General features: G+C 42.3%; 1 protein-coding gene across 3 annotated transcripts; it reads left to right on the top strand.

Moving 5' to 3' along the window:
* The first annotated feature begins 979 nt into the window (after nt 1-979).
* On the top strand, nt 980-27,068 carry fgd5b (FYVE, RhoGEF and PH domain containing 5b). 3 transcript variants are annotated; one of them, XM_034084178.2, is made up of 21 exons: nt 980-1,178; nt 2,144-4,679; nt 8,819-8,972; nt 9,564-9,622; nt 9,720-9,750; nt 10,438-10,589; nt 10,692-10,848; nt 13,290-13,374; nt 13,463-13,513; nt 14,818-14,876; nt 16,542-16,613; nt 16,821-16,889; nt 18,143-18,226; nt 18,464-18,543; nt 18,690-18,786; nt 19,411-19,548; nt 19,698-19,800; nt 20,432-20,565; nt 20,691-20,816; nt 25,423-25,577; nt 25,982-27,068. In XM_034084178.2, exons 1-21 carry the CDS (start codon nt 1,169-1,171, stop codon nt 26,016-26,018), a joined length of 4,389 nt encoding a protein of 1,462 aa, XP_033940069.1. In that variant the 5' UTR covers nt 980-1,168; the 3' UTR covers nt 26,019-27,068. The 3 variants fall into 3 exon arrangements, with proteins under 3 accessions (XP_033940069.1, XP_033940070.1, XP_033940067.1); XM_034084179.2 differs by having other exon boundaries at nt 13,287-13,374; nt 20,691-20,789; XM_034084176.2 differs by having other exon boundaries at nt 13,287-13,374.
* The last annotated feature ends 472 nt before the right edge of the window (nt 27,069-27,540 follow it).

The raw sequence follows: 27,540 nt of genomic DNA, 5'->3' as shown, positions 1-27,540 counted from the left end.
GCCTTAGGAACAGTTTAATGAGAAGGATTAGTAATATTGATAAATATAGCTTTTCAATAATATCCATTAACAAGTGGGGATTGAGAATATTTAGTTGTCACCAGACATTATGTAAGCATGAGGGGAAGCTTTGATTTATAGGGTTTTTAAAGTGAAACATATATTGGTAGATTTTCTAATAAGGTTTAATTATAAATGGTTTATAAGTTGTAACTCATGATGTTTGCTCATGGGTAATACACATTTTACTTATGCTTTATAGATCAGTTATACGCAATTCATAAGAAAACTGTGTTGAGGACCGCTCCCCTGTTGTTTATTGCTTCTTTTAACTAATCATGCCATAATAAATGTGGTTTCCCACCATTGGGTGTGGAACAATAAATATATATGAATTTGTTATGGACATCACAGTAGCATAATATGTTAATGCATAATGACCGGATGTACTATAGTCTTTGTAGTGAAACACTGACAAGGAAAACGTTAATGAATTAATCTGTAATTAATTAAATATTTGAATCCCTCAAGTCTGTAGTTATGAATGTCGTACATTTTCACAACCTGGCAACCATTCAGTGGTTCTTATTAAAGGTTGGAGACAAAACTATAAGCTATTATAAACCCCCAGTCATAAAAGCAAAATATATTTTCTTATCTTAAAGTGTCTTTTTAGTTTCTATTAAACACATTTTAATTTTCACATACTGTAGTGAATAGTAAAATTCCCATGAACAGGTTTTATGACTCATTCTTGGGTAGGCTAATCTGAAATATGATAGCATCAAAACGTCCACATCACATCCTTTAACATGTTCTCTTTTGCAGTATATTACAAATATTAAGCATCCCTCAGTTGTAGGTTGGTGTTAACATGTGTAACACTTGACTGCTGCTGCTGTAACATCCTGTTCTGTGTTGAGCGGGTCAAGATTCCTTTTTTTTCTCCATTTGGTTTCCAGTCGCGTTCATGCGCGCCGGAGGACTCACATGCGATCAGCTGAGCAGCGTTTCCCTCTCGAGGAGGATCACACAGAGCTGTGGTTCAGACTCTCTCTCTGCTTGTACAGTTCGGATGAGTTTGGCTCCGTTTTCACACGTTATTTAACATTGTGTGTAGCGAACCTGCTCTTGTGGAGAAGATGTTGGACATGGTCGCATCGCAAAAATGAACACAGGTGAGATTTATTTGAGACGGAAGAGTGATTTTGCTTCAAAGCCTAAATTCCTATTTGTGCTCGATATTTAATGTACTTTGAGAAAGTGAGTATTAAGCATGAATTTGGAAATGTGTATTATTTGTTATCATATCTTCATATATATATATTTTTTTTAATTCATTATTGTATAGAACATGAATCCAGCGGTAGCAACAGGATGTGAAACAAACCAAAGAGTTCAAACGCGTTGTTTCTTAATGTTAGAGCAGAGGTAAGGAAATGTTGGCAACTTACTCACTTTTTCTCCCTTTCTGGTCCATTAAAAAAAGCTTTCCAAGTGATTGATCTCTAGTGGGCTAATGTTATGTGGCTGTAATAATCTACCAGCCATTCACAGGTCCAATGCTAGTAATACTCATATGGTGGTCCTAATGTCCCTTATTTGCTCAGGTCATTTTAAAGTGATTATATGTTGTGCATGAGTTAAATGTGGCACATGTACATAAATGACATGTGTTGCTTTTTGTCAATGTAGATTAAGTTGTATTATTAGGCAGTAAATGGAGCCTGAGAGGGGTTTCTCTCGCTTGAATCACAGGAAGTGAGTCAGGGAAATCCCTTAGATTTTTTTATATTCTTTCTCAAAGGATTGTAAAAGCAAACATTACTCAATTTAAGTCTCTTATGTCCTTTTATAACCATATTTAAGTTTGAGTAGCCCTTACTGAAAAGTACAAAGGAATACTCCCAGCTAATATTCATTTGATATTTTGCCAGTTTAGTTCACAACAAATGTTATTCACATTTTGTGAAGAACTGCGACTTCAGGACAAATGAATTGAAATGTGACTTTAATACACACTATTACTTTAATATTATGTGTGAAGTTTAAGCAGTTTTAGGTCACAGGGACACAATACACATGACCTAAGCTATTTTAAAGCATGTAATCTTACAGTTTCCTTTTCCTGTTGTTCTTTCAGACTGCACCAAGCCTTCTGTTGCTCCAAAGCCAAGATTTGTTTGTTACGCCAGCCTGAAGCTGCCCTCCCCTCTTATGTCCGCAGCCAGGGGTCCCAAACCCTTTATAGCCCCCAAACCTAAAGTCACACCAGAGCTTAATGGCAACCAGGGAGGGTGCACCAATGGCGGGTTATTAAGTTCTTATGGCGAGGTCGACCAAGAGCACGAGACAGAAAACGGTCTAAACAATGTGGTGGATGCAGAGAAACACTTTAACGGCAACATCCTCGTATCCCCGCTACAAGATGTCCAGGGTGCAGAGGACAGAGAGGTGACAGAGGAGGAAAGGGAAGAGGAAGACGATGGGATTCAGAAGATGGATGAGGACTGGAGGTTAACTGACAGCGCTCTTACAGAGGACGTGGACTCCCTGGAAACACTTTTGGTCAGTGATGCCGGACTCACTGCTGACTCTGAGGACGTGGTGGACATGGTTGACACGGACGTGACGGAGGACATGGACGCTGACGGTTGTGACGCAGGAGAGGCGCTGGCAGACACAGATGGTCTCTCAGTGGGAGACATTTCTGTTAATAGCATTGATGAGGACGCAGGCTGCTATTCTGCTCGAGACATGAGTGACAGGCGGGAAATGCTCCAGATCAAGGAGGATGAAACAGGTGACTGTACAGCTGATGATTTAAGTGAATCTCTCACAGATGAGCCTGATGTTTTCAGCAGAGAAAATACAAAGGACACTTACACACAACAACAAGTGTTTCTAACAGATATAGAGGAGACAGAAGAGGAATCTGCTCCTGATTGTGGTATCACTTGTAACATCCTGCAGTTTGGATGTGGCAATAAAATGAAGGAAAAGGGCGACAACCTACAGAACATTCGTTTTTATGACTTTATCCCCGAAGACCAGAAACAGCTCTGTGGAACAGCTAATAGGCATGTTGCCCTTGAAGAGGAACCAACTCATGAGCCTTATTACGTCTCTTCTGAGGACATTATTAACAGAGAGATGATGCCAAGGAACAAAAAAGCTCATGACCTACCACAGAGTCCACTTTTGTCTATTAACAGCAGTGGAGTATCAACTGGGAAATATGAGAAGAAAGTGGGAAATGAGGATTACGTGGTGGTAAATAACAGTCTTGAGTTCAGCCTCTACAACAGTGATGAAAACAACATGAGAACACATCAGAAAGGGACTAAAGAACCCAAAACTCAGACAGTGGAGGACTTTCTCGATAATTTGGACTGCCAGCCGAGGTTCAGGCTGGTATCCATCTCAGTGCCAACAGATACTGACACCTCGCTGACATCTTCTCGCTCGGAAAGCCAGCTGCTTTCACCGAGTGACTCAGATGTCTTCGAGGAAGACCTGGAGGGTCACATAGTGCCATTTCTAGACAACACCTCTGACACGGAGCAGGACTTTAGTGAAGAGCATCTCTATGAGGAGCCAGGGCATTACTCAGAGGGGGAAAATGTGTTCCCTTTTCACAAGAGGACAACAGAGATGCGCTCCTGCTCAATGTCACACCGCATTAATAATAACATGGAGATGCAGTTTGTTCAGAGGCCCTACATGAGTGGATTCGGACAACCTGCGTTGAGCAGCAGCCCCATGATGAGCTCAACGCGGCACAAGAGCTACAGCAAACCTCACTATTTGTCCCTGTACCCCCGCTCCCTCTCCGTGGAGGGGCAGGACATGCCTCTGGGTGTCCACAGCTTCAGAGATGGATCCCCGAGACAGGGAGGTGCCATTAGTTCATCCGGAAGCTTCTTACGCTGCTCAGCTCTGTCATCCAGTGGCCTGTCCACTCCCACATCTGTAGTGGATATCCCTCCTCCGTTTGAGCTGGCCTACATCACCAAGAGGCCCATCACAAAGAGTTCCCCATCGCTTTTCACGGAAGGAGACTCGCCGGAGAAAAACAGGAAAAATAAATCCTCCATTAAGCGTTTCCTGATGCTTAAATTTAGGCGGAAAACAGAGAGCAAGCCTGTGGTGGATGTCAACCCGTCTCTGTTTAGGTCTTCAGGAGAGTCCAGCCCCCACACTCCCAGCAGACTGCTGGATCTGGATAGACGCAGCGTCAGTAGCTCTCCACAGCTCACCTCTCGCTCTGCTAGTAAACTTCATGTTTCCTCCGAGTCGCCCTCAACCTTCTTGCTCTACAGAGATAGTAAAATAAAAGGCAACTCTGTGGCCTTTCTCAATCGCAGCGTTGTCCGGGTGGAGTCCTTTGAGGACCGCTCCCGTGTGCCTTTCACACCTCTTCCACTGACCAAGCCTCGCTCCATCTCATTCCCCAACACAGATACCTCAGACTATGAGAATGTTCCCGCCATCAGCTCGGATTACGAGAACCTTCAGGTCCCACAGCGGAGGCCCGTCCTGCAGCCGCAGTTCACAGGCTTCTTTGACCGCCCCAGTCGGGTGCTGTCCTCTGCCAACGACACTGATGGTTACGTGGACATGAGCAGCCTCCCTGGCTTCAAGCATAGAACTCAGCCTCCTGAAGAGGAAACAGAAAGGTATGTAAACACAACAACAAGAGTTTAAAATCCTGATAGTAGCTCTGTGAGGTTACACTAAATGCTCAATATGACAATGTTGACATGCTGATGTTCAGCAGTTTGTCCGTACCTATTCATCTTAGTTTAGTGCGTATTTCATCATCAACCAAAGGCATGGACAAAGTCAAATGATGATCTTTTGTTGGTGCTAGAGAGAAATTCTAGTGGTGCTTTTCATGCTAATGTATTTTATCGCTGCTTTTGTTCTTGCTTCTTCCTTGCATCTTTCTCCTCCCGGCGAGAAAGTGTGAGAGAGAACGAAAAAGAGACGTCAGGAGCGAGGAGATGAAATTGCCAAATGAGAAATAGTTTGGTCCATAACCAGTCTGAGGAAAAATATCTAACTTATGACTTGCTTCACAGCTGTGTTTCACAAGTGGAGGTGCCACACCACTTGATAAAAGGATACTCCTATGTTTCCTTTCTCTCCTCGAGATGCCTCCTCTCTCCTCTGATCTCTCAAATGTATGATTTTCCGGTCACGGGAGGAAGCATAAGTTAGTGTAATGAAAAGCACTCTAGGTATCACAAATAAATTAGGATTCAGCCTTTTTCATGGCTCTCAATCCAATGATTGTTATGTTGTCATGTCCTTAGTGAAGCTAAAACATGTGTCTTTGTGCAATTTCGTTGTCATGTAGATTGATGCAGCTCAATATAATATTAGTGACCTTTGCCATCTTTTACACTGAGCACAAGTCTTTTTTATTACTGCTCGGCCACTGTGTGGGTTTAACAATGGGGAGGAGGATTTATAACTATTTATTATGTTGAGTCCCCTGACGCTGCGATCACAGCAGACATGGAAGTGGTGATCAGTGGTAGGAAGGACAGTGCAGCGGCTTCCCGCATGTTATGCAGTGAGATGTACGAAGCCTCAGTTGTGATGCATCTGTGTGTTGTTGGGGCATGTTGGGTGGTAGAGAAGGAAACGCTGGAGGTAGACTTGAAGGTGGGGGTCTTTGGATCAAAGGGAAAACGTGCTTGGTTTCCTTCATAAATCATATTTTAGGTGAAAAATGGACCCTGTTGATGCTGCAGGTCCTCTCACCTTCCTGCTGTATTGTTATTTTTTGGTTGGTATGATCAGCCATGCTGGGCTGACATTAACCCAGCCCCCCCTGCATTCCTGTTAGCTGTGCCCATATCATACAGGGCGCTCAGGATGATTAATAGACGGAGCCTTTTGGAGTCATTGCTCTTCTCTAGGAACAACAGGCCGAGATAATATCTCAGTATGTTCTGTAGTCAGCAGTTGTTCACTGCAGTGCTCCCTCTCATCATGTTTACCATGGTGGTTGCATGTGCAAAAGAAACTGTAAACAAATTCAAAAAACTGGAAGAAAAGTCATTTAGTTTGATATTAAAATGTCCTATTTTGTTTTGTATTCAAAGGGACATAATAATACCAATATCTTCATTGTATCCTTACTTTTTTTTGGTGTTTTTAAAGTGTTTTATCATTTAGGTAATTCATAGAAACATGTTTCGAATAAGGGATTAATCATTTTGGTTCTAAAGTTATAATTGTTTTATTTGTTCTTGGTTGTGAGGATTGTTTGCTTGTCTGTGTTTAATCATTATTTTTGGCGTAGGGAAACTCTGATGGTCATCTGTTACTATTTTTTTACATTTGACAGACCAAATGATTAATTGATAAATCCAGAAAATATTGTAAAAATGATTAATGATGAAAATACTATACTGTTGTGGCCTTCAAATTGGGCTCACTGCAGGTGAATTATTATAGGTGTAGTGAAAACTATTTTGTCATGCTATTTTTCACAGGATACTGTAATGTAAATAAGGTGCCTTTTTAAATAATGTTTTTGGCTCTTAGTTTTTCTTTCATTATTGTATTGCATATTTTAATGGTACTCCTCTGCATACAATCACCGTCTTGACTACATGAAATCTGACAAATGTTCCCCTACTACTGTTAGTTCAAGTAATACGTCAACGTTTTTTTAGAACATTTAATGAATCATTAAGCAGTAGCTCATTTTTATAACATTGCTTTTACATAAAGAGATCTCACATATGCCTCTGAGCTTCTCAGGCTAATTTACGAAACACCTTTAAATTATCATAATTAGTTTACACTCTAAACTTTCAGTAATCACAGCACCTGCAATCCAGCAAAGCAACATCTGGAGGACAGCAGAGTCACTGTTTGAGACTGTTGTTGTTCAGTAGCCTGAAGTAGCAATAATAGCTGATCATAGTTTGGAGATCATTGCCCCATCACTGCCATCAGAAGAAATACAGGCTCACAGTCACAGATGAACCTCAGGCAAAAGGAAATGGATATTTTTTATCTCCTACTGTAATATATCTCCACATATTTCACCTCGAGCCTTCATCCAGCAGGACTGCGAGGGTTACAGAGGCAGTTTCTGTGGAGTCTTAGAAAACCCTAATGTAGAAAACCATCCATGTAGTTTGAGGTTCAAACACCCCCTGGTGTCTCATCCAAAGTTTGATCCAGTGAACAGTAATGGGCCGTGCAGCTCTAATGTGTGTGATGCAGGGATCTGAACTGCTCACATATGCTGTTCATACTTATCTCATTTGCATCTCAGTGGGGTTAAATCCAACGATGCTCGGAGAAAAACATGGCAGGAACATTGGCAAGGCAATCGGTCACATAAAGGACTACTACATCACTACTGTAACTTAAATACGTGTTTTTATTTGCATAGCTTACACTCCCCACTGAGCCGCAGCTATTAGCATATTCATTATGGCTTCCTGCAGAAGAGAATCTTGTAGCATAAAATACTGATATGCGTCCCTGGTTGGGTACAGTTGTCACTGCAGGCCTTTCATGATAAGTTTATAGGACCAGCAATGTTTGATCTATTCACATTTTCTTCTAACGCTGCATATGTTTATTAAAGTGATATTTCAGTAGACAACCACAGAGGACCATAAAGATGGTTTGGATGAAACTCATCTGATTTATTCTCACATGGATGGAGGTTCGGGCGCTGAACACAGCTTATATTATTAAACCACTGAGATTGTATTCTATACTAGTACTCTCATAGTAATACCAATACCAACCGAGTGCTTCATTTGATCCCCATCATGTGAATAGAAGTTGAAAATCTAGTTGTGTAAAATATTGCCACCAGCATGTAATATTGACATACTGTGCTTTCCAATATTTTGGTGGCATCTTGTCACGTCAACTCCATTAAATACTTCACGCTTGACTTAACTACAGTATTGGTTGTAGCTACTGTTGTAGTGGGCCATTCTAACGATACATCAAAGAGTGCTTGCCATAATTGGCTGTGAGCCAAACCATACAAATAGTTGTTTCTTTCTTGATCTGGGTTTGAAGATAATTGAATGCAAATTGACAGGTGCAGCTCATCAGGCAGGTGCAGCTCATCAGGCAGGTGCAGCTCATCAGGCACTGGATCCTGCAATCACACACACACAGCCGACGGCACCCCTCGTGGTGTGGAGGGGTCGTCACATTGGGATGGGGTTATTTCGGTTGATACCTTAAAGTTGATCAAAGGAAAAAAAGAAGAATGTTTATGTCATAAATAAAAAATAAACTTGCCTTGCGTATGTTTCTTGTACAAATGTACATTTTTCCCGAGGTTTCTTGTTAATCTGTGAATTTTAGAGGTGCTCAAAGATGGATCTATTCCCCTAGGCCAGAGCAAGGATACCTGTTCTCCCCTGTTTCCAGCTTTTGTGCTAATCCTAGCTAATAGGCTTCATATTTATACAAAGACATAGGAGTGGCATTCATTTTCTCATCTAACTTTTCAAAGGAAGGCATGAAAATGTACTTCCCAAAATGTTTCTTTAGAATTTCTTTAAAATTGAAAAATCCACACCAAGGTATAACCTGTATTTACGGGGAACAATTCTACAATCCTTTTTGACAATCCTTTTTTCCTTTTGAGTTTGACAAGCTGAAATGGTTTGGAAACACTGGATTACATTTGGATATATTATACTGCAGAAGTTTGTTTTTGGAGTCAGTGTTGACATATCCCAATTCCTGTTCACTTGCTATTTGTATGTTTTGTAGCCATGCTGTATTTCACCATAGCACCTTTCTTCGTCACCAGTGCCTACACAGAAGCCTACAACGTGTGTTCAGTGGCCGTCGCTCCACAGACTGTCTCAGTGCGCGATGTCAGGGGAGAGATGGGGGGCGAGGAAGACCAAGGACGCACCTCTGAGGAGGAAGAGGGAGTTGCAGACAGCCTTTATGACAGACAGGTGGGTTCATGTTTTAACATGTTTTAGACTTTTAGATTTCTGTTTTAATATTCAAGATATTCTGTATTGAATTTCCTATTTTGAAGACATCAAGTTTGCATCATGCACATGCAAGGGCTTTCATTGGTGGTCATGGGTTGGATATCCATTGTGTTACCTCATGTAGTAAATTATTGTGACTTAATAATAGACATTAATTGAAATGAAAATCTTCAAATACTTTTACTTTGATTAATTGATCGTGTTAATATATAATACTTATTATAATGATCATTTTATTTCTTTGTTTTGTCACCCTTCTCCAAATGGTGGATAGAAATAACAATTTGAGATAAAACCAAACAAGTTAAACAAAGTGAACTGTTTTTCACCTTGGGTAATTGCAAAATTGCTCTCACAAGGAAGGATTTTAGTGTGGGTTAATGGAGGTTAATGGGCTACTGCTAGGTTTTCCTCATTATTTAGAATTTGATTGCCCCTTGGAGACAATGTGGAGAGGGGAGCCAGCTATATTGATTGAACTGGTGCCAACATGCTTCAGCTCCTCCTAACCCTGGGCTTATAACAAGTTAAAAATATGACTGTTTACAGCCTGATGGCCGATCCAGAGCCTTTTACGTCGCAAAAGAGCTGGTGGATACAGAAAGATTGTAAGTAACATGTTAAATGAAACATCTCTGCTAATTCAAACTAATCAGGTACCCTACACTTCACTGTTTGATTGTGTTTTTATTTCTCTGTCCGCAGACATGTGAAAGCCCTCAAGCTCCTCCAGGAAGTAAGTGATCTGTAATATTTTTATTTTCATTATTTCAATAACTTCAGGCAGTGGCTCAGTCAGTAGGGGCTTGGACTGTGAGCCGTAGGGTCGCCGGTTCAAATCCCCGACCAGACCAAAAGAATATGGAGTGTGGACTGCTACTTGGAGAGGTCCCAGTTCGCCTCCTGCCCTGCCGTGGTGCCCTTGAGCAAGGCACCAGACGCTCCCCGGTCGCTGTACAATAGCTGCCCACTAGCTGCCCACTGCTCCTAGTACTAGACTCCTGGTATTAGGATGGGTTAAATGCAGAGAACACATTTCACTGTGTGTGCCGTGTGCTCTGCATGTGTGACCATTAAAGAGGGTTTCATCCCTCCCTATTCTATGTATCTAGATATCACAGCAGTTGTACTCAGTACTATTCATGATATCAGCTGTATTGCTGCTATACTGTACTTGGCCCACAAATTCCAATTCCGCAAATGTCCTATTTTAGAGACACTGACCCATGCCACCTCAGCTCAGGTCTCCTTACCAGTGAAAACATTTCTCGATAAAATATATCATGTACTTCCTGATCTCAGATATATTTGTGTTACACTATTATAAACGGGATGGGAAAACAGGGGAGAAATGCAAAAATTAGTGAGATTTTAAACATAAACAGAGAAAATAACCATGCCTCCACAATTGCCCATATCCCAGGACTTTCGAGAAGCAGTGGGTGCAGCCGTCGGGGACGAGGGGGAGCCTGTGTTGGACGAAGAGAGGCTTCGTGAGATTCTCAATGAGCTGCCTGATGTTTACACCCTGCACCGCCGAATCCTCACCGAGCTGGAGAATCGGATCCGACACTGGTGAGACACGAACTCTGTCCAGCTCTGTTAATACTAAGGTGCTAATACAAATTACCTTCAACACATCTTCTCCCTCATCCCCTCTGTGTCACCATCATTCAGGGAGGAGAGCCAGAGGATTGCAGACATCTACCTCTCCAGGAAGGCAGAGTTCTTGGTTTTCACCACTTACATCGGCCACTATGATCGCAGTATGAACCTGCTGGACGACAGCTGCCGAACTTCACCAGCCTTTGCTGCCATTGTTCACCAGTTTGAGGTCAGTCCTACAGCATAGTGTTTCTCTTTTTCTAATCACAAAATACAAAATTAAACACTTACCGCAGTCAAAGGAAATCTATGTTTGAAACCATACAATGTTACAAGTTAGACACCCACAAACAGCACTATATCAGTAGATATCTTATCTATATTCTCTGGAAATGAAAAGCCTTATCCTCTTCTCATGGGAAGGCATACAACCATTATGGATATCTCTGCTTACCAAAAGATTACACTTGTATTAACTATGTTTATGTTTGTACAGTACTATACGGTACAAGTTCATGTTTGCAGACTGCTTACATGTGTGAACAACAGGAAAACAGGAGTACTGTGAACCTTTGAAATGGTTAAAATATGTTAATATTCATCAATTGACTAGGTGGTGTAAAGCTGCAGAGGTTCTTATTAAATATAACTTTGACAGTATGCTTTCAACATCTGTGATAGCATCAAGAGTCTCACTTATCTCTTCCCATTATCTCTTATCAGCAGATTTCAGTGTGTTTGTTTGTGTGCAATGACAAGGATAAAGTGTGTTATTTGTGGCAACGATTGGGGATGGCTAAGTGTTGTTACTGGTCTGTGTGCGTGTGGAAGAGCACTTGTGACTTAAAGCAAACGATGCAAAGGTTAAAGCAAAAGGCAGACAGCTATGTGAATACAAGTATGATTTAACTTAAAGCAACATCTACTTCACACTGTGTTAAAAGAAACAGTCATGGCACCCAAAGGAAAAACATAGAAGGCAGATTTAGATGTAAAGTTGCCACTTATGTCGGCACGAGCCACTCGGTGCAACCATTCATTGGACGTCTCTTTAAAAACAGGGGGATCTTAAAATAATGTTGGTTGCATTCCCCAACATACCCAAACAATACACTTTAGTGAGGAGAAAGAATTGGCATCAATTAAAACCAGTCAGTCAGGGAAGCTATTAAGACAATATAACATTTAAATTAAGTAGGATTCATAATATTACGCTTTACAGTTCAACAGGGAGACTGCAGGCTATGTTCAGTATCCACTGAGCCATCAAATATTACCCAGCCAGTGACAAAAGAGTTTTTAATATTTTCCGTCCATTTTATTGACCACAGATGAGAAGACTTGGCAGGAAGAATTGCAGTGCTCGGCAGTTTGCTCTAAAGATAAAGTGATTCTTGAAAAAGAGGGTGTTGATGCATAGAGACCTGCAGGATTTTCACTAAAGATGCAATGTTTGTTGATCACTAGAAAAACAAGGTACTTTTTGATAATTGATTAATCAATTTTTCATTCAGAAATGGCAGAACATGCTCTTATTAGATTTTTAGATATTTCCAGCTTCTTTTTCTTTTGTGTTATGTTGAACTAAATAATTTGGGTTTTTACTTTCTTTCTGAAATGTACCAATGATTTATTTAGGAAATAATCTGCAGATTAATTAGTAATGAAAATAATTGTTGTGCTAATTTTCACATGCACACCTTCTCACACGCACGCCCGCACGCACTCCCGCCCGCACGCACGCACGCACGCACGCACGCACGCACACACACACACACACACACACACACACACACACACACACACACACACATACCATGTATACATCACTTCAATGGACATTACATTGACTTACATGCATTTCCTGGAGACTTATCCCAACATTAACCATAACCAACACATGCCTAACCCTAACCCTAACCCTAACCCTTACCCTTAACCTAACCAAGTCTTCACCCTAAAATTAATGATTCCCCTCATGGGGACCTCCAATTTGTCCCCATAAGGGAAGCCAGTCCCCACACGTGACTATGTAAACAGATTTAGGTCCCCACAAGTATAGTAATGCTAGACCACACACACCCACACACACACACACACACACACACACACACACACACACACACACACACACACACACACACACACAACACACACACACACACACACACACACACACACACACACACACACACACACACACACACCACACACACCCACACACACACACACACCACACACACACACACACACACACACACACACACACACACACACACACACACACACACACACACACACACACACACACACACACACACACACACACACACACACACACACACACACACACACACACACACACCACACACACACACACACACACACACACACACACACACACACACACACACACACACACACACACACACACACACACACACACAAGCGATGGTTCTGCTTAAAGCTCTAGTGTCTTATTATTTTCTTCTCTTTTCTTTTCTTTACCCACGTTTTCTTTACATACAGTGAACCACCGGCTGTTTGAGTTAATCTGTCATGTTCTGTGGCCAAGTCCATGTAGATTTCTACAATAAATCTGGCCCTTACTGTGTGTGCGGCAGTGATACAGTGTAAATGTTGAATTGTTTTTTCCCCCCTCAATAGCAGAGTCCAGCTGGGGAGAAAGTGTCTCTGAAACATCAGCTGCTGCAGGTCATCGTGCGTGTGGCTCAGTACCGCATGCTCCTCACTGGTGAGTCTTTTGTAAACGACTAAGCATACTTTATGATTAAAAAATCTAAATCTAATTCAACATAATTTGATCTCACCTCCTCCTACAGATTACCTGAACAACCTCTCTCCTGATTCCAAGGAATATAAAGACACCCAAGGTACTGTCAACAAAAAGTAACTTGTTTACTCTTATTTCAGACCTACTGACAAAGCAGATAACTTTAATTAAGAATTTAAATAATTAATTATTTTCTATTGTTAACATATCCCAGAATTTTCAAGGAGACCAATTTACGTTGAACATTTTCAATCCAGGAGGTCTTGAAAGCCAATAATTGAGTTAATATGTCTGCCTTATTGTATACAGGATATTCAACCTCCCAAGGATTCAAATATTTGTTTTCTTTATAATGCTTCACTCCTTTCTTGATTGTATAGAGTAAATCCATGAATATTTGATATACGATTCCTCCATAGCATTGAGGTTTGCGCTTTGGCATTTTGCTGTGCACTTGTTGACTTCTGCTTCTTCACAGAATGTTTTGTTTGTACACACCGTACGGAGAATACTGCAACAAGCATGCCTTGGTGTGTGCTCGTAGCTCGGGCAACATCTGTGAAGGGCCGCCCCACGGTGCTTCGCTTGAGCATAATAAAGGCTTTACTGGCCTGTGTGTGTGACTCTGTGTGCTCTGGGAATGTATTGGCTCTCATTTGGCATTGAGAGACGGCCATTAGAGAGCCAGTTTAGATGTTTTGTTTGTGGTGGACACCCACCAAACAGTCATTTCACAACTCTTCTGTGTGGAGCCTGTGATACAATTCATGAGAAAACCAGTTGCAGTAACCCCGTCTCCTATCTCTAATAAGGGAGCCCCCAGACTCCAGAGAAGTTGTCCCGTCCAGGCTCTCATTTCAGGCTTTATGTTTGGTGACCTTCTACATAGAAAAGAAAAAGAAAGAGACATACGATCAAAAAAAACACAATAAGTTGTCGGTAAAATATTCACAAACAACTGTAAAAAGCTCTCTTGCTCGCTATCATTGTAGATGAGTGAAACATTGAGACTGATTTAGAAAAATACAGGATTCACGATCAGATTATGATTTATGATTACCTTATTTTTTACCAAGAAGTGAAAGAGGTATGTGTCCTGTCTTTGATGAAATACAAATGCTTTTATCAAAATGTAAGGTTAGGCGATTTTAGTATGTTTATGTACATTTTGGTGATAATCAGCACGTGGTGATATTCTAAGTATTTTGGCCCGGAAATTTGTCTCATGAAATTTAGATTTTCTCTCATGCATAGTTATTTTCTTTGTTTATTTCCTCAATGTTTCAAAGAACACTTATTGTCATTCTTCAACACAGGGCTAAATAAACATTTCAAAACAGAACAAAGGCAGTTCATATACAGTAGGCTTTTCCTGATTCCCCTCTCTCTGTTTGTCTTTTACAGCTGCTGTGGCTGTAGTGTCTGACATTGCAGATCAAGCGAATGACAGCCTGAAACATGGGGTAAGTTTCACATGCAGGCATATGTAACTCTTGAACCCAACATACAAACATAGGAATAATAATAATAATAATAATAATAACAAGTGTGAGTGTTGTATGTTTTGTAATAATGGACCAAGAGTCTCTTTAAATAAAGATGATGATGATGATGAATTACACACGTTTTTTAAACCAAAACAATGGCCAGTTATAAACACACAGACATGTAAACACATATCTCTAGAATGTCTAACCTTAGTACTTATATGAGTTGTTTCTGTTTGTCCAAAAGACTCTTCTGTAGATATATCATACAGGTCTACTATAACTTTCAGATTATCTGCCCAGTCATCCCCCTAAAGTTTAAGTCATTATGCAAACAGATTATTCATGAAGGAAAGTTAACCGCTCTCTGAGTAAATGTAGCGTCACTTTCTACTTTTTACAGTACAGGTTTGACTAAGTATAAACATAGGGAGAAATATGAGAATATTTTCATCAAAGTAAAACTTAAGTTATAATATCAATGTTATAATATCAATATAAATCATACACTACATTCTTACCATATAACCATTCCCTGTTTCTATCTAGTAAGGCTTGGTGCAGTAAATATCTCGATTACTATTGGATAGATTGACATCAAATGTGGTACAGACATTCATGGTCTCAAGAGGATGAACCATAATGGCTTTGGTGGTACACCTATTTTGCTTTAGCGCTACCAGCCGTTCTAAAACCTATTCACTACATCACCATTGACCACAGCTTTACTAAGTTAGTGCTAATAAGCAAGTATTTGCACGATAATCCACCTTCTTTGAAACCACAGTTGAGTTTTTGGCAAGTTGTAAAGGAATTCATCAGGACTCAGGGTAAGAGAACACGAGGTACTAAAAGAAACAGACTGCACATACTAAGGATGTTTTATTAAAACACATGAACTTTAATATGGTCGTCACTGATATACAATTCAACTTATTCCTTTCCAAACAAAATCACAACTCCTACAAAGGATGTTTTCAATTATTCCAATCCAAGAGCGGATGTTATTGAGATGTGTTGCTCTAGCATTATCTCTTTCCTTTCGTAAAGGATGGTCCAGTTTTACCTAGGCTAAAGGCGATAAGAGAGGAAGCATTGAAGCACATTTCCTTACCATTCAGACTACAAAAAGTATTTTAAAATGTATAGGGACAGGGATATAGCAATTAACCAATGCCACACATCTCTGCATTTACAGTCAGAGCTCATTTTTTATAGCATCCCTAAATGGACATTAGAAATACATAAAACTGGACTAGCTTTTATCAAAGCTGCCACTCTTAAATTGGGTCATATTCACAGCTTGGAGCCTTCAACATTCAGGAGTATGCAAACAAACATAAGCATGTATCTAAAGAGTTTTTATTGAGGGGGTTTAGGATGTTGACCTTGCATTTAGCTCAGTACACAGTCAGAGAAAACGTTTATAGCTGCAATTATTCCAGATAGGAATACATATCAACCGAATACATTTTCTTATTAATATGGCAATAACAATTGCATATCCAGACGAAGACAGTAGAGAAAACAGAAAAGCAAAATAAAGGGTTCACAGGAAAATGACAGGTTAAGTACTCTTTCATTGTTTTGTTTTTGTTACCTCAATTCTCTTCCTGTTCTTTATCTGTCTTTGTGTGTCAGGAGAACCTGATGCGTCTGGTCAACATAGAGTACAGTGTTCGAGGCCAGCGGGACCTGCTGCAGCCGGGCAGGGTATGACTCCATGACTCCGATAAGAGTATTGTTTCTCTGCCAGCCCACCCTGTCTGCCCTGCACCACCCTGTGCTGCCCTTTGAACAATCATTCAGCTGGGAATCCCCAGCCTGATTTAAAACAACATTAATTACCGCAGATGGCCTCTGTGTCATGGTCAGATGACTCGTGAAGTGCTCAGTCTGGTCCTGTGTTTTTCTGTTCAGGTCTTTGTGAAGGAGGGCACCTTGATGAAGGTCAGCAGGAAGAGTCATCAGCCGCGACATCTGTTTTTGGTAAATGCTGCTTCCTGTTTGTAGTTTTAAGTTAACAGACACCTGTGCCAGTGGTCATTTAGGGTTCTTAAGACATCTCTGTGTAAAATGTAGAGTCATGCATTTTCTGTCTGCTGTGTTTCTATGTCCAGACTGAGCTATTAAGAGCAGGTTTCCTGGCAGGATGTTTCTGAATGCTGACTTCCTGGGCCAGTTCTTTACTGACAGCACAGGGAAGGTCAACACCAGCTCCTTATCCGTGTGCACCTGTGACCTTTTATTACTTAAACTCTGTTAGTTAATTATTAGTTTGATGTGTCTTAAGCACCCTTAATAAAGACAGTGCAGTCAGCTGACTGTGCTAGATTAAACTGGGTTGTACAGTAGGGAGAAGGATCTAATCAATAACGTTGTTTAATGTTGTGTGTTCAAACTAACAATGTATTTGTGTCATATGTCACTGCCTGTCACAGCAAGGTCATCACAACATCCTGTATTAAATAAAACACATGGTTAAAAATACCTAGAGATCGTTCTGGATTTATAAAATCAAAAGAGATTAGAAAAATGAAACCCCATCGCAAATGATCCATAACACATTATCATAGAGCATTGCTTTTCTCTCCTGTGGCGTTTTTAAATTTGCAGTCTCGCCTCGACACTAAAAAGCTTGTAAATGTCTCTTCTGGAGAAATGTTGGTAATCAGCGCTGCGTAACTTTTATCATGCCAGTTATAAACCCTGCTGCTGATCACATGTTTCTGAGCTGTTAATCTTTGAGACAGAATAATAAAACATGGTCTTCTAGTCTCATAACAAATTCTTACAACCCACACTGTAACAATGCTACAGAAATTAATGATCCAGTTTGATATCAAGTGCCATGGTTATTTGTTTACAGAGGTAACCTATTCATGTTAGATCGTAACAATTCCAGCTAGGGGTTTTCACTTTATAGATGCCCCACAAAGAAAATCGTTTACTTCGGTGCATGAATTTAACACAGCCTTCTCTGCACTTCCATTATTGTGCACAGCGAAGCTCAAACATCCAAGTGAAGTATAAAAATCATTATTTTATGGAGGGGGTGAATCAGTGAATCAACTGTGAACTCACTGAAGTATATTTTTGTATAACAGTGCCCACTACTGGAGAAATGATGCACGTACAAACGTGATAGAGTGAGCAGCTGACTATTACAGCTATTTTACTTTTTTAATCCTCTTAACATGTACTCTGATCTGCATGTGCTTATCTGCTGCGTCTGTTTTTAGATGAATGATTTGCTGCTGTACACATACCCTCAGCAGGACGGGAAATACAGACTGAAGAATAACCTGCCACTCACTGGCATGAAGGTCCGCATCTTTCCTTGATTTGCCTGATCTGTTTTATATCCTTTCAAAATCCCACAGAAGTATATGCAGTTAAATCTGACAGTACATGTGTATAAACTATGGCCATACAAGTACTTATATATAAAGGTTCATGTACTTAAACGGAATGTGAGATGGTAAATACATATGCAATTTTCTAACTGTCAGGCTGTAAACTTCTACTTCCTGGTCTTGACATGCTGCTTATTGATTTCCCAGCTCAGTAAACCCATAATGGATGATGTCCAAAACGCACTGAGGATTGAAGTACCAGACATCTCCATCACTTTGTCTGCAACGTAGGTCACTGTACTGTGTGCTGTTCGAATAATAGCTAGTATCTGTGATGATAGTGACTACAATGTAAAACTTACTTGCAAAATCAGTGTGTTTAGTACTTTAGTGTTTAATATACTGTGGTGATGTTTTTGTGTATTTTTTGCAGTTCCTTCCTTGAAAGAGAAGACTGGTTTTACACTCTGAGCCGCACTGTGAGTGAACATGAAAGGGGGTCTGTGGCCTTCAACCGCTGCTCAGGAGAGGTGAGCAACATTTCTCTTAAATGTTCCAAAAGTTTGAAAAAGGGAATTGTGTCATTTGCATATTTAACCTAACTACGTAGAACCATCAAATAAATGATTTCCAAAATGTAAGAAATATAGCCGAGGACATTCCTGGTAATATCTATCCCTGTAGATATTTGTTTAGCCTACTCACCTGTAATGCTTTGCATTGTGCTTTGCCATAATGTTTGGCATTTGTCAATATATGTCTTTAAAGGCCATTTTCTCGAAATGGGTTTGTTTCATACTCTGAGCCAGTAAACTCCACTTTATTAGCACTCAGATGCACCAACGTTTCACCAGAGGAACATGATGACTCAATTAGTAAGGGCAAGAAATTGTAACAGTTTCAGCAAATATGACCTAACGTTTTTCTTATTAAAGTAACTAACTACAGCAACTGTAAGTAATGATATTGGGAGGTTTCCTGGGGATAATAAAAAGTTGAACGTTTTAATCACTTCAACTGTAGTATCTACCATTAAGTCATCTCCCTTACATTTGTCATGCTTATCCTCACCCAGCCAGAATGAGATTGATGTTATAAGTCATTTTCATCAATGACCACCAACATGTTTCTCTGTTTCTGTGTATTTGTTCCAGGCCAGAGAGGGTCTGCGTCTGACTCTGGGAGAGAAAGCCCCGACACTCGTCCCAGTCTCACAAGTGATGATGTGCATGAACTGCACCTCCGATTTCAGCCTCACTCTGCGCAGACACCACTGCCATGGCTGCGGAAGAGTGAGTCACACACACATGAAACGCAGTGCTCTATAAAAATCTGTTGTAATATTCTGTTAGGCGAGGCAACCACTTGTGTCTTTGACCAGAGTGTGCTAAATGTGTGTTTGTTTTTAATCTCCTTGTGGTTTAATTTATGTTTGACACAGATTGTTTGTCGGAGCTGCTCCAGAAACAGATACCCACTGAAATACATGAAAGACCGCATGGCCAAAGTGTGTGATCACTGTTACAACGAGCTAAAGAAGAGAGGTGGGGAAACTTTGTTTGAATACATTTTTACAATTCATCTATCCCTTTGATTTTCACTCTGCCCACACATTCAGTATTGCTATTCTTTGGCCCCACTTAGAGTGGACTGAAATCCGACTGACAGAACGTTTATTGTATAAGAAAACATTTATTTACAAAAAGGAACTAGCACTGTAAAAGAAAAGTCATGGGCTACTAATACAGTACTTGTATACAGTAGTTATCTTTACTTACATTAACAGTCTTTGGGTATAGGAAAAGGATCATGTAAAAGCTATGAAACAAGCCCAAACTAAAATATATATAACTGAATTTAAACCTGTCTTGCATGTCTGAGTTTTGAGAGTTCCCTCCAGTTTGAGTAGTAAGCCTTTAACATATAGACAACTGTAAAACACTGTAGCTGAGGTTTATTTTTTAACTAAAGATCTTCTCAATAACATGTTTAAATGTGGTGGAAAAAAAGTCACCACAATTGTTTCTATTGTTACTCATGCATATTGTCATTATATAGTCACTGCTGTACAGGCACCGAGTTTGCTGACTTAACCTGCCATGATGTTATTCAGTATAGCGTTTTGTCTCGTCTTCGTCCCTGCTGTGATTAAAGTTGCATCTTTTATCTCTGCAGGGGGAGATGTGTCTGCAGAAGTAAGAGGTAGCCCTCGTCCAAACCGCTCCAGTCGTCCTCTCTCTGCCGTGTTCCAAAACATCCATCCTCCAAACATCTGGAGACATCGGAAAGGCACCATGTCCATTACCCAGGTATGCCCACAACATTAAGGGGTCATGTTCATGGCACAGTGCAGATTACTGAGTAGTTGATGATGTGGATGACAGCCATGTTGTATGAGGAACATTTATATTTATCTTGCTCCCGTTGTGTGCAGGTGACAGTGACAGAGGAAGGCTCCATCAGTGGCGCTCTGCAGCGCAGCAAGAAAACCAAGAGGAACTGGAAGAGACTTTGGTTCCTCCTGAGAGACAAGGTGCTTTACACCTACCGAGCCCAAGAGGTGAGGGGAAAAATGCAGTCCCCTTTAACCTGAACAGCACAAATTCACACTTATAGGAATACTTCACCCAAAAATTACCATTTGTATTACAATTACCGACCCCAAGTTACCTTGAACTCTTGAAGAAAACGTTGTTATTTTCGCCTCCACGGTGAAGAAAGAATCAATAACCTGAAAGAGTCTTGATGAATTGAAGTAGGCATTTAACAAGGGCAAAACTACACTGAACAAAAATATAAACGCAACACTTTTCGCAAAACATTTTCTATATAGCCTACACAAAATAACCATTTCTCTCAAATATTGTTCACAAATCTGAAAAAATCTGTGATAGTGAGCACTTCTCCTTTGCCGAGAAGATAATCCATCCCACCTCACAGGTGTGGCATATCAATATGCTGATTAGACAGCATGATTATTGCACAGGTGTGCCTTAGAATGGCCACAATAAAAGGCCACTCTGAAACGTGCAGTTTTGCTTTATTGGGGGCGTCTGGGGGGGTCCGAAAACCAGTCAGTATCTGGTGTGAGGGGTAGGGGTAGGGTTAGGGTAATGTTGTGAATCGAGTGGCCTGTGTTTGTCGTCCATAACATACGCCTGCCCATACCATAACCCCACCACCGCCATGGGCCACTCGATTCACAACATTACCCTAACCCTACCCCTAGGTGGGATGGATTATCTCGGCAAAGGAGAAGTGCTCACTATCACAGATTTTTTCAGATTTGTGAACAATATTTGAGAAAAATGGTTATTTTGTGTATATAGAATTTTTTTTAGATCTTTGAGTTCATCCATCCATCCATCCATCTTCTCCCGCTTATCCGTGGTCGGGTCACGGGGGTAGCAGTTCCAGCAGAGAGCCCCAAACTTCCTTTTCCCTGGCGACATCAACCAGCTCTGACTGGGGGATCCCAAGGCGCTCCCAGGCCAGCGAAGAGATATAATCCCTCCACCTGGTCCTAGGTCTACCCCTTGGTCTCTTCCCAGCTGGACGTGCCTGGAACACCTCCCTAGGGAGGCGCCCAGGTGGCATCCTAACTAGGTGCCCGAAGCACCTCAACTGGCTTCTTTAGACGCGAAGGAGGAGCGGCTCAACTCCGAGTCCCTCCCGGATGACCGAACTTCTCACCTTATCCCTAAGGGAGACACCAGCCACCCTGCGGAGAAAACCCATCTCGGCCGCTTGTATCCGCAATCTCGTTCTTTCGGTCATGACCCATCCTTCATGACCATAGGTGAGGGTAGGAACGAAAATGGCCCGGTAGACAGAGAGCTTTGCCTTCTGGCTCAGCTCCCTTTTCGTCACAACGGTGCGGTAAAGCGACTGCAGTACCGCTCCCGCTGCTCCGATTCTCCGGCCCATCTCACGCTCCATTGTTCCCTCACTCGAGAACAAGATCCCGAGATACTTGAACTCCTTCACTTGGGGTAAGGACTCATTCCCTACTTGGAGTGGACAGTCCATCGGTTTCCTGCTGAGAACCATGGCCTCAGATTTGGAGGTGCTGATCCTCATCCCAGCCGCTTCACACTCGGTTGCGAACCGATCCAGTGAGTGCTGAAGGTCGCAGACCGATGAAGCCATTAGAACCACATCATCTGCAAAAAGCAGTGGTGCAATCCTTAGTCCACCGAACTGCAGACCCCCCCCCCCCCCCACGACTACGCCTCGAAATCCGATCCATGTATATTACAAACAGGATTGGTGACAAAGCGCAGCCCTGGCGGAGGCCAACCCTCACCGGAAATGGGTCCGACTTACTGCCGAGGACCCGGACACAGCTCTCGCTTTGGGAGTACAGAGATTGGATGGCCCTGAGTAGAGACCCCCTCACCCCATACTCCCGCAGCACCTCCCACAGTAACTCCCTGGGAACTCGGTCATACGCCTTCTCCAAGTCTACAAAACACATGTAGACCGGATAAGCATACTCCCAGGCCCCCTCCAGGATCCTTGCAAGAGTAAAAAGCTGATCCGTCGTTCCACGACCAGGACGGAATCCGCATTGTTCCTCCTCAATCTGAGATTCGACAATCGGCCTGACCCTCCTTTCGAGTACCTTGGAGTAAACTTTCCCGGGGAGGCTGAGTAGTGTGATGCCTCTGTAATTGGCACACACCCTCTGATCCCCCTTTTTAAAAAGGGGAACCACCACCCCGGTCTGCCACTCCTTCGGTACTGTTTCCGACTTCCACGCAATGTTGACGAGACGTGTCAACCATGACAGTCCCTCAACACCCAGAGCCTTCAGCATTTCTGGGCGGATCTCATCCACCCCCGGGGCTTTGCCACTGTGGAGTTGTTTAACGACCTCAGTGACCTCCCCCCGGGAGATTGGTGTTGATCCCCCGTCATACTCCAGCTCTGCCTCTAACATAGAGGGCGGAGTTGTCGGGGTCAGGAGTTACTCAAAGTGTTCCTTCCAACGCTCTAACACTCCATCAGTTGAGGTCAACAACGTCCCATCCTTACTGTACAAAGCTTGGATGGTCCCCTGCTTCCCCCTCCTGAGGTGTCGGACAGTTTTCCAGAACAACTTTTGTGCCGCCCGAAAGTCCTTCTCCATGTCTTCTCCGAACTTCTCCCACACCCGCTGCTTTGCCTCGGCCACGGATGAGGCTGCTGCCCTTCGGGCCTGTCGGTACCTTGCAACTGCTTTGGGAGTCCCCCGGGATTACAAATCCCTGAAGGCCTCTTTCTTCAGTCGGCCGGCTTCCCTGACCACCGGTGTCCACCAGGAGGTTCGAGGGTTACCGCCCCTTGAGGCACCTAGGACCTTGAGACCACAGCTCCCTGCCGCGGCTTCAGCAATAGAGGCTTTGAACACCGACCACTCTGGTTCAATGTCCCCAACCTCCACAGGAATGCCTGAAAAGCTCCGCCGGAGGTGTGAGTTGAAGGCCTCCTGAACTTGGGCCTCCTCCAGACGTTCCCAGTTCACCCGAACTACACGTTTGGGCTTACCAGGTCTACCCAGAGGCTTCCCCCGCCACTCGACCCAACTCACCACCAGATGGTGAGATGGTTTGTTATGGCCAATCCATGACTAGCACAGAAGTCCAGTAACAAACCACCACTCCGGTTCAGATCAGGGGGGCCGTTCCTCCCAATCACGCCCCTCCAAGTGTCTCCATCATTGCCCACATGTGCGTTGAAGTCTCCCAGCAAGACTAAAGAGTCCCCTTCAGGAGCCCCATACAGGACTCTTTCCAGGGTCTCCAAGAAGGCTGTATACTCTGAACTGCTGTTGGGTGCATAAGCACACACAACAGTCAGAGTTTTCCCCCCCATAACCCTCTCGTCCACTGGGGTAAACTCCAACAACGAAGCACCCAACCGGGGACTTGTGAGTATCCCCACACCCGCCCGGCGCCTCACACCTTGAGCAACTGCGGAGAAGAATAGAGTCCAACCCCTATCCAGAAGTAAGGTTCCAGAGCCGACGCTGTGTGTAGAGGTGAGCCCAACCAGATCCAACTGGTACCGCTCCACCTCCCGCACAAGCTCCGGCTCCTTCCCCCCCAGAGAGGTGACATTCCACGTCCCCAAAGCCAGCTTCTGTCGCCCGGGTCTGGTCCGTGGAGACCCTCCGCTTTCACTGCCCCCCTTCTGGCAGCGCACCCGACCCCATCGCTGTTTCCCGTAGGTGTTGGGCCCACGGGACGGAGAAGCGGAGGTGTTGCCCACGTTGCCTTTTCGGGCCGGGCCCGGCCGGGCTCCGTGGCAAGCCCGGCCACCAGACGCTCGCCGACGAGTCCTCCTTCTGGGCCTGGTTCCAGAAAGGGCTTCCTCCGGGCCGGGTATCCTCACTTCTTGTTCTTGTTTCTTTCATGAGGTCTTTTGAACCAATCTTAGTCTGGCCCCTTGCCTGAGACCAATTTGCCATGGGAGACCCTACCAGGAACACAAGGTTCCAGACAACACAGCCCCCAGGTTCATCAGGGCACACAAACCTCTCTACCACGGTAAGGTGCTGGTTCTTCAGAGAAGATCTTTGAATTAATCTCATGAAAAATGGGAGCAAAAACAAAAGTGTTGCGTTTATATTTTTGTTCAGTGTATATCAAAAATGTCTATTTGCAAGGCTCATCTTTATAGTCTTATGCTCTTCTACTTAACAAAGACAATCATTTTTGCTAAAAATGTTTCTATTTAAAACTATTTTGACTCACACAGATGAGTAGCTCACCTATGAGGGTGTGAGTCTATGGGGCGTGTTTTAAGTAGTAAGCTTTGAGCTAAAATGCATATTTTTTGGGTGTATTGAGCACAAGACTATACAAATGAGACTTGAATTATACTGTACAAGTTACAGTATGTTAGGGGTTTGTTAGCGGACACTTTGATATAGTTTTGCTGTTGTTAAATAGAACCTTCTTTACTTCAATGCATCAAAACGTATTTCATTTTTTGCTCAATGTTGAGGCATGCATAAAAACAAAGTTCGCTTTAAGGAATCATTTTAAACAGACTTCACTCAGTGAGGTCAAAGGGTCATCAGAATCAAAAGTGCTGAAATGTCCACACTAACATCGCTGTACAGTCATTAATAATTAATTAATAATCCTTTTCTATTCATCTGATGAATTGTCTGCCTGCAGGAGAAAGTAGCATCCGAGAGTTTACCTCTGCTGGGATTCACAGTGAAGCTACCTGAGAAGCAGTGGGGAGAGGAGGAGGCCAACGTCTTCCAGCTTTACCACAACAACACTTTGTATTACTCCTTTAGAGCTGAGGATACCTACACAGCCCAGAGGTGAGAAGAAGGTCTTCTCGCTATTTTCTAAATCTTTAAAGATTGAAAATTTGAATATATTAGTCTGATGAATCACTGTGTTACTGATGATAATCTTCTGCTCATGTTCCTATATTTAACATCACTTGGTGAGTCATAAATTGTTTTATTGGGCCAGAATTGGATAGCAGAAATGTGTGGAGTTTATAAAAAATCTAAAGATAGTACTCCTCTAGGACAAAATACAATATTTTTTCAAATCCAGCAGCATGCTTTATAATTAGCTCAGTTAATAAAGTAGCTATATGTCATGCTGACAGGCACAGAGTTGGGAGTGTCTTTGTGAGGCAGACTGAAAATACTCTTTAACAAATACTGCAGTTCATGCTCTTTCTCTTCTAATGTTGAATCCTCTCCTCATACAGGTGGGTAAATGCCATGGAGGAAGCCACCGTTTTATAGTATCAGCCACTCCGGGTGGGTTGCCAGATATGGAAGTCCTCCACCTTTCTTCTGCTACAGACAGACTGTGAAACCAAAACGAGACGATTGGGAGTCATAAAAAAGACATTTGATTATGTCTGCAATATGTTACATGTCTGGCTGGACTGAAAAAAAGAGGACATGGTGTTCTTTGAAAGAGGACACGATTACCTACTTTGTCCCCCTCCAGTGTCCCTGCCTGCTGTTACAGCAGGTGTGAGCCACGAGAGGCATTGGCCCAGATACCTGCCAGTGTGGAACATTACATCGATGTGGCCTGTATTTCCCCCAGCGGCTCATCAGAGACATTCCTTCAAATCATGGGGAACATAATAGATTTTTGGAAAATAAATATATTCTATGATTTTAACTACTTTTTCAATTAATACATATTTCAAAAACTTAATTTCCTGGGAGGCTGGAAAAATACGAACACTTGCCCAGATGTGGAATCCCCTAAACTTCAGTGAAAAGGTATCTATGCTAGCTAAGTTAGGCCTTCATTTCAACACATGATTATTCCACTGGATACATAGAGTATGGATGTGGCTTTGCGCTGCACTGTATTGTTGGAGATGGTCCTTCCATTTATGCTTTTTTGCACTAAAAATGATTGAACCAATAAAAGAAATACGAGTATACTCCATCATGGAGGCCAAAAGCTTCAGCGACTGTACTTAATTTACCCTACACACTATATTCAATATTGTCAATTATGTCTTTATTGTTTAAATACCTAGTACAGTTAGAATGTCAATTCTTATTTGTATAAAGACTCAATACAGATGTTTTTTTCCCCTGGACTGAACCATGGATCCCTGATTTAACTGATCTACATAATCAGCATCTTGGACTTCGTACCGTAACTGGTGATTTATTCAGCTTGAGTTTCTAACACTATTATTTTTAAGCAAAGTAAAGGAGGCTTTACCGATGGAAACAGTCTGTGTCTGTGTTTTCTCTCGATACTGCTCATGTCCTCCAGATGGCAGGTGGACTAAACATTAAAGTACAACAGGCTGGCATTGACTTCCTGTCACTGTGTCCTTGTTCATGAGCGAAGTACATACATTGAAAATGGAAACATTAGCTGCCCCCATTTGAGTCTGCACTGATACCGTATGTAGTAAATGTGTGTCCTGATCTGATGAAACTGCCAGTGAGAGATCGTTTCAGACAACATGTTGAGCTGCTCGGGGACACACTGTGCTGTGCGGCCAAAGAAGGGCCTGCTCTGCTTCTCATCTCCCCCCGAGGCTACCTGACCCAGAATGATGTTAGGCAGAAAGTTTGCTTTCTGGGGCTCATGAAAAGTTAAAGACACCTCGTTCTATTTAGAGGACAGATCATTTATCACTCTGCTCTCCCTCCCCTAGCCCCGACTTTCCCTTCTTTCTACTCAGTAGCTCAACTCTTTTTCTAAAATCTGAGTCATATTTTCTTTTATTTGTTGCTGTTGGTTAAAACTCAATGCACACATTCACAAAAAATCTTTTCTGAT

The sequence above is a fragment of the Pseudochaenichthys georgianus genome, chromosome 5 (assembly GCF_902827115.2).
Source record: "Pseudochaenichthys georgianus chromosome 5, fPseGeo1.2, whole genome shotgun sequence".
NCBI classification, from domain to species: domain Eukaryota; kingdom Metazoa; phylum Chordata; class Actinopteri; order Perciformes; family Channichthyidae; genus Pseudochaenichthys; species Pseudochaenichthys georgianus.
The sequence above is the reverse complement of the archived record's forward strand: the minus strand, read 5'-3'. Positions and strand labels throughout refer to the sequence as shown.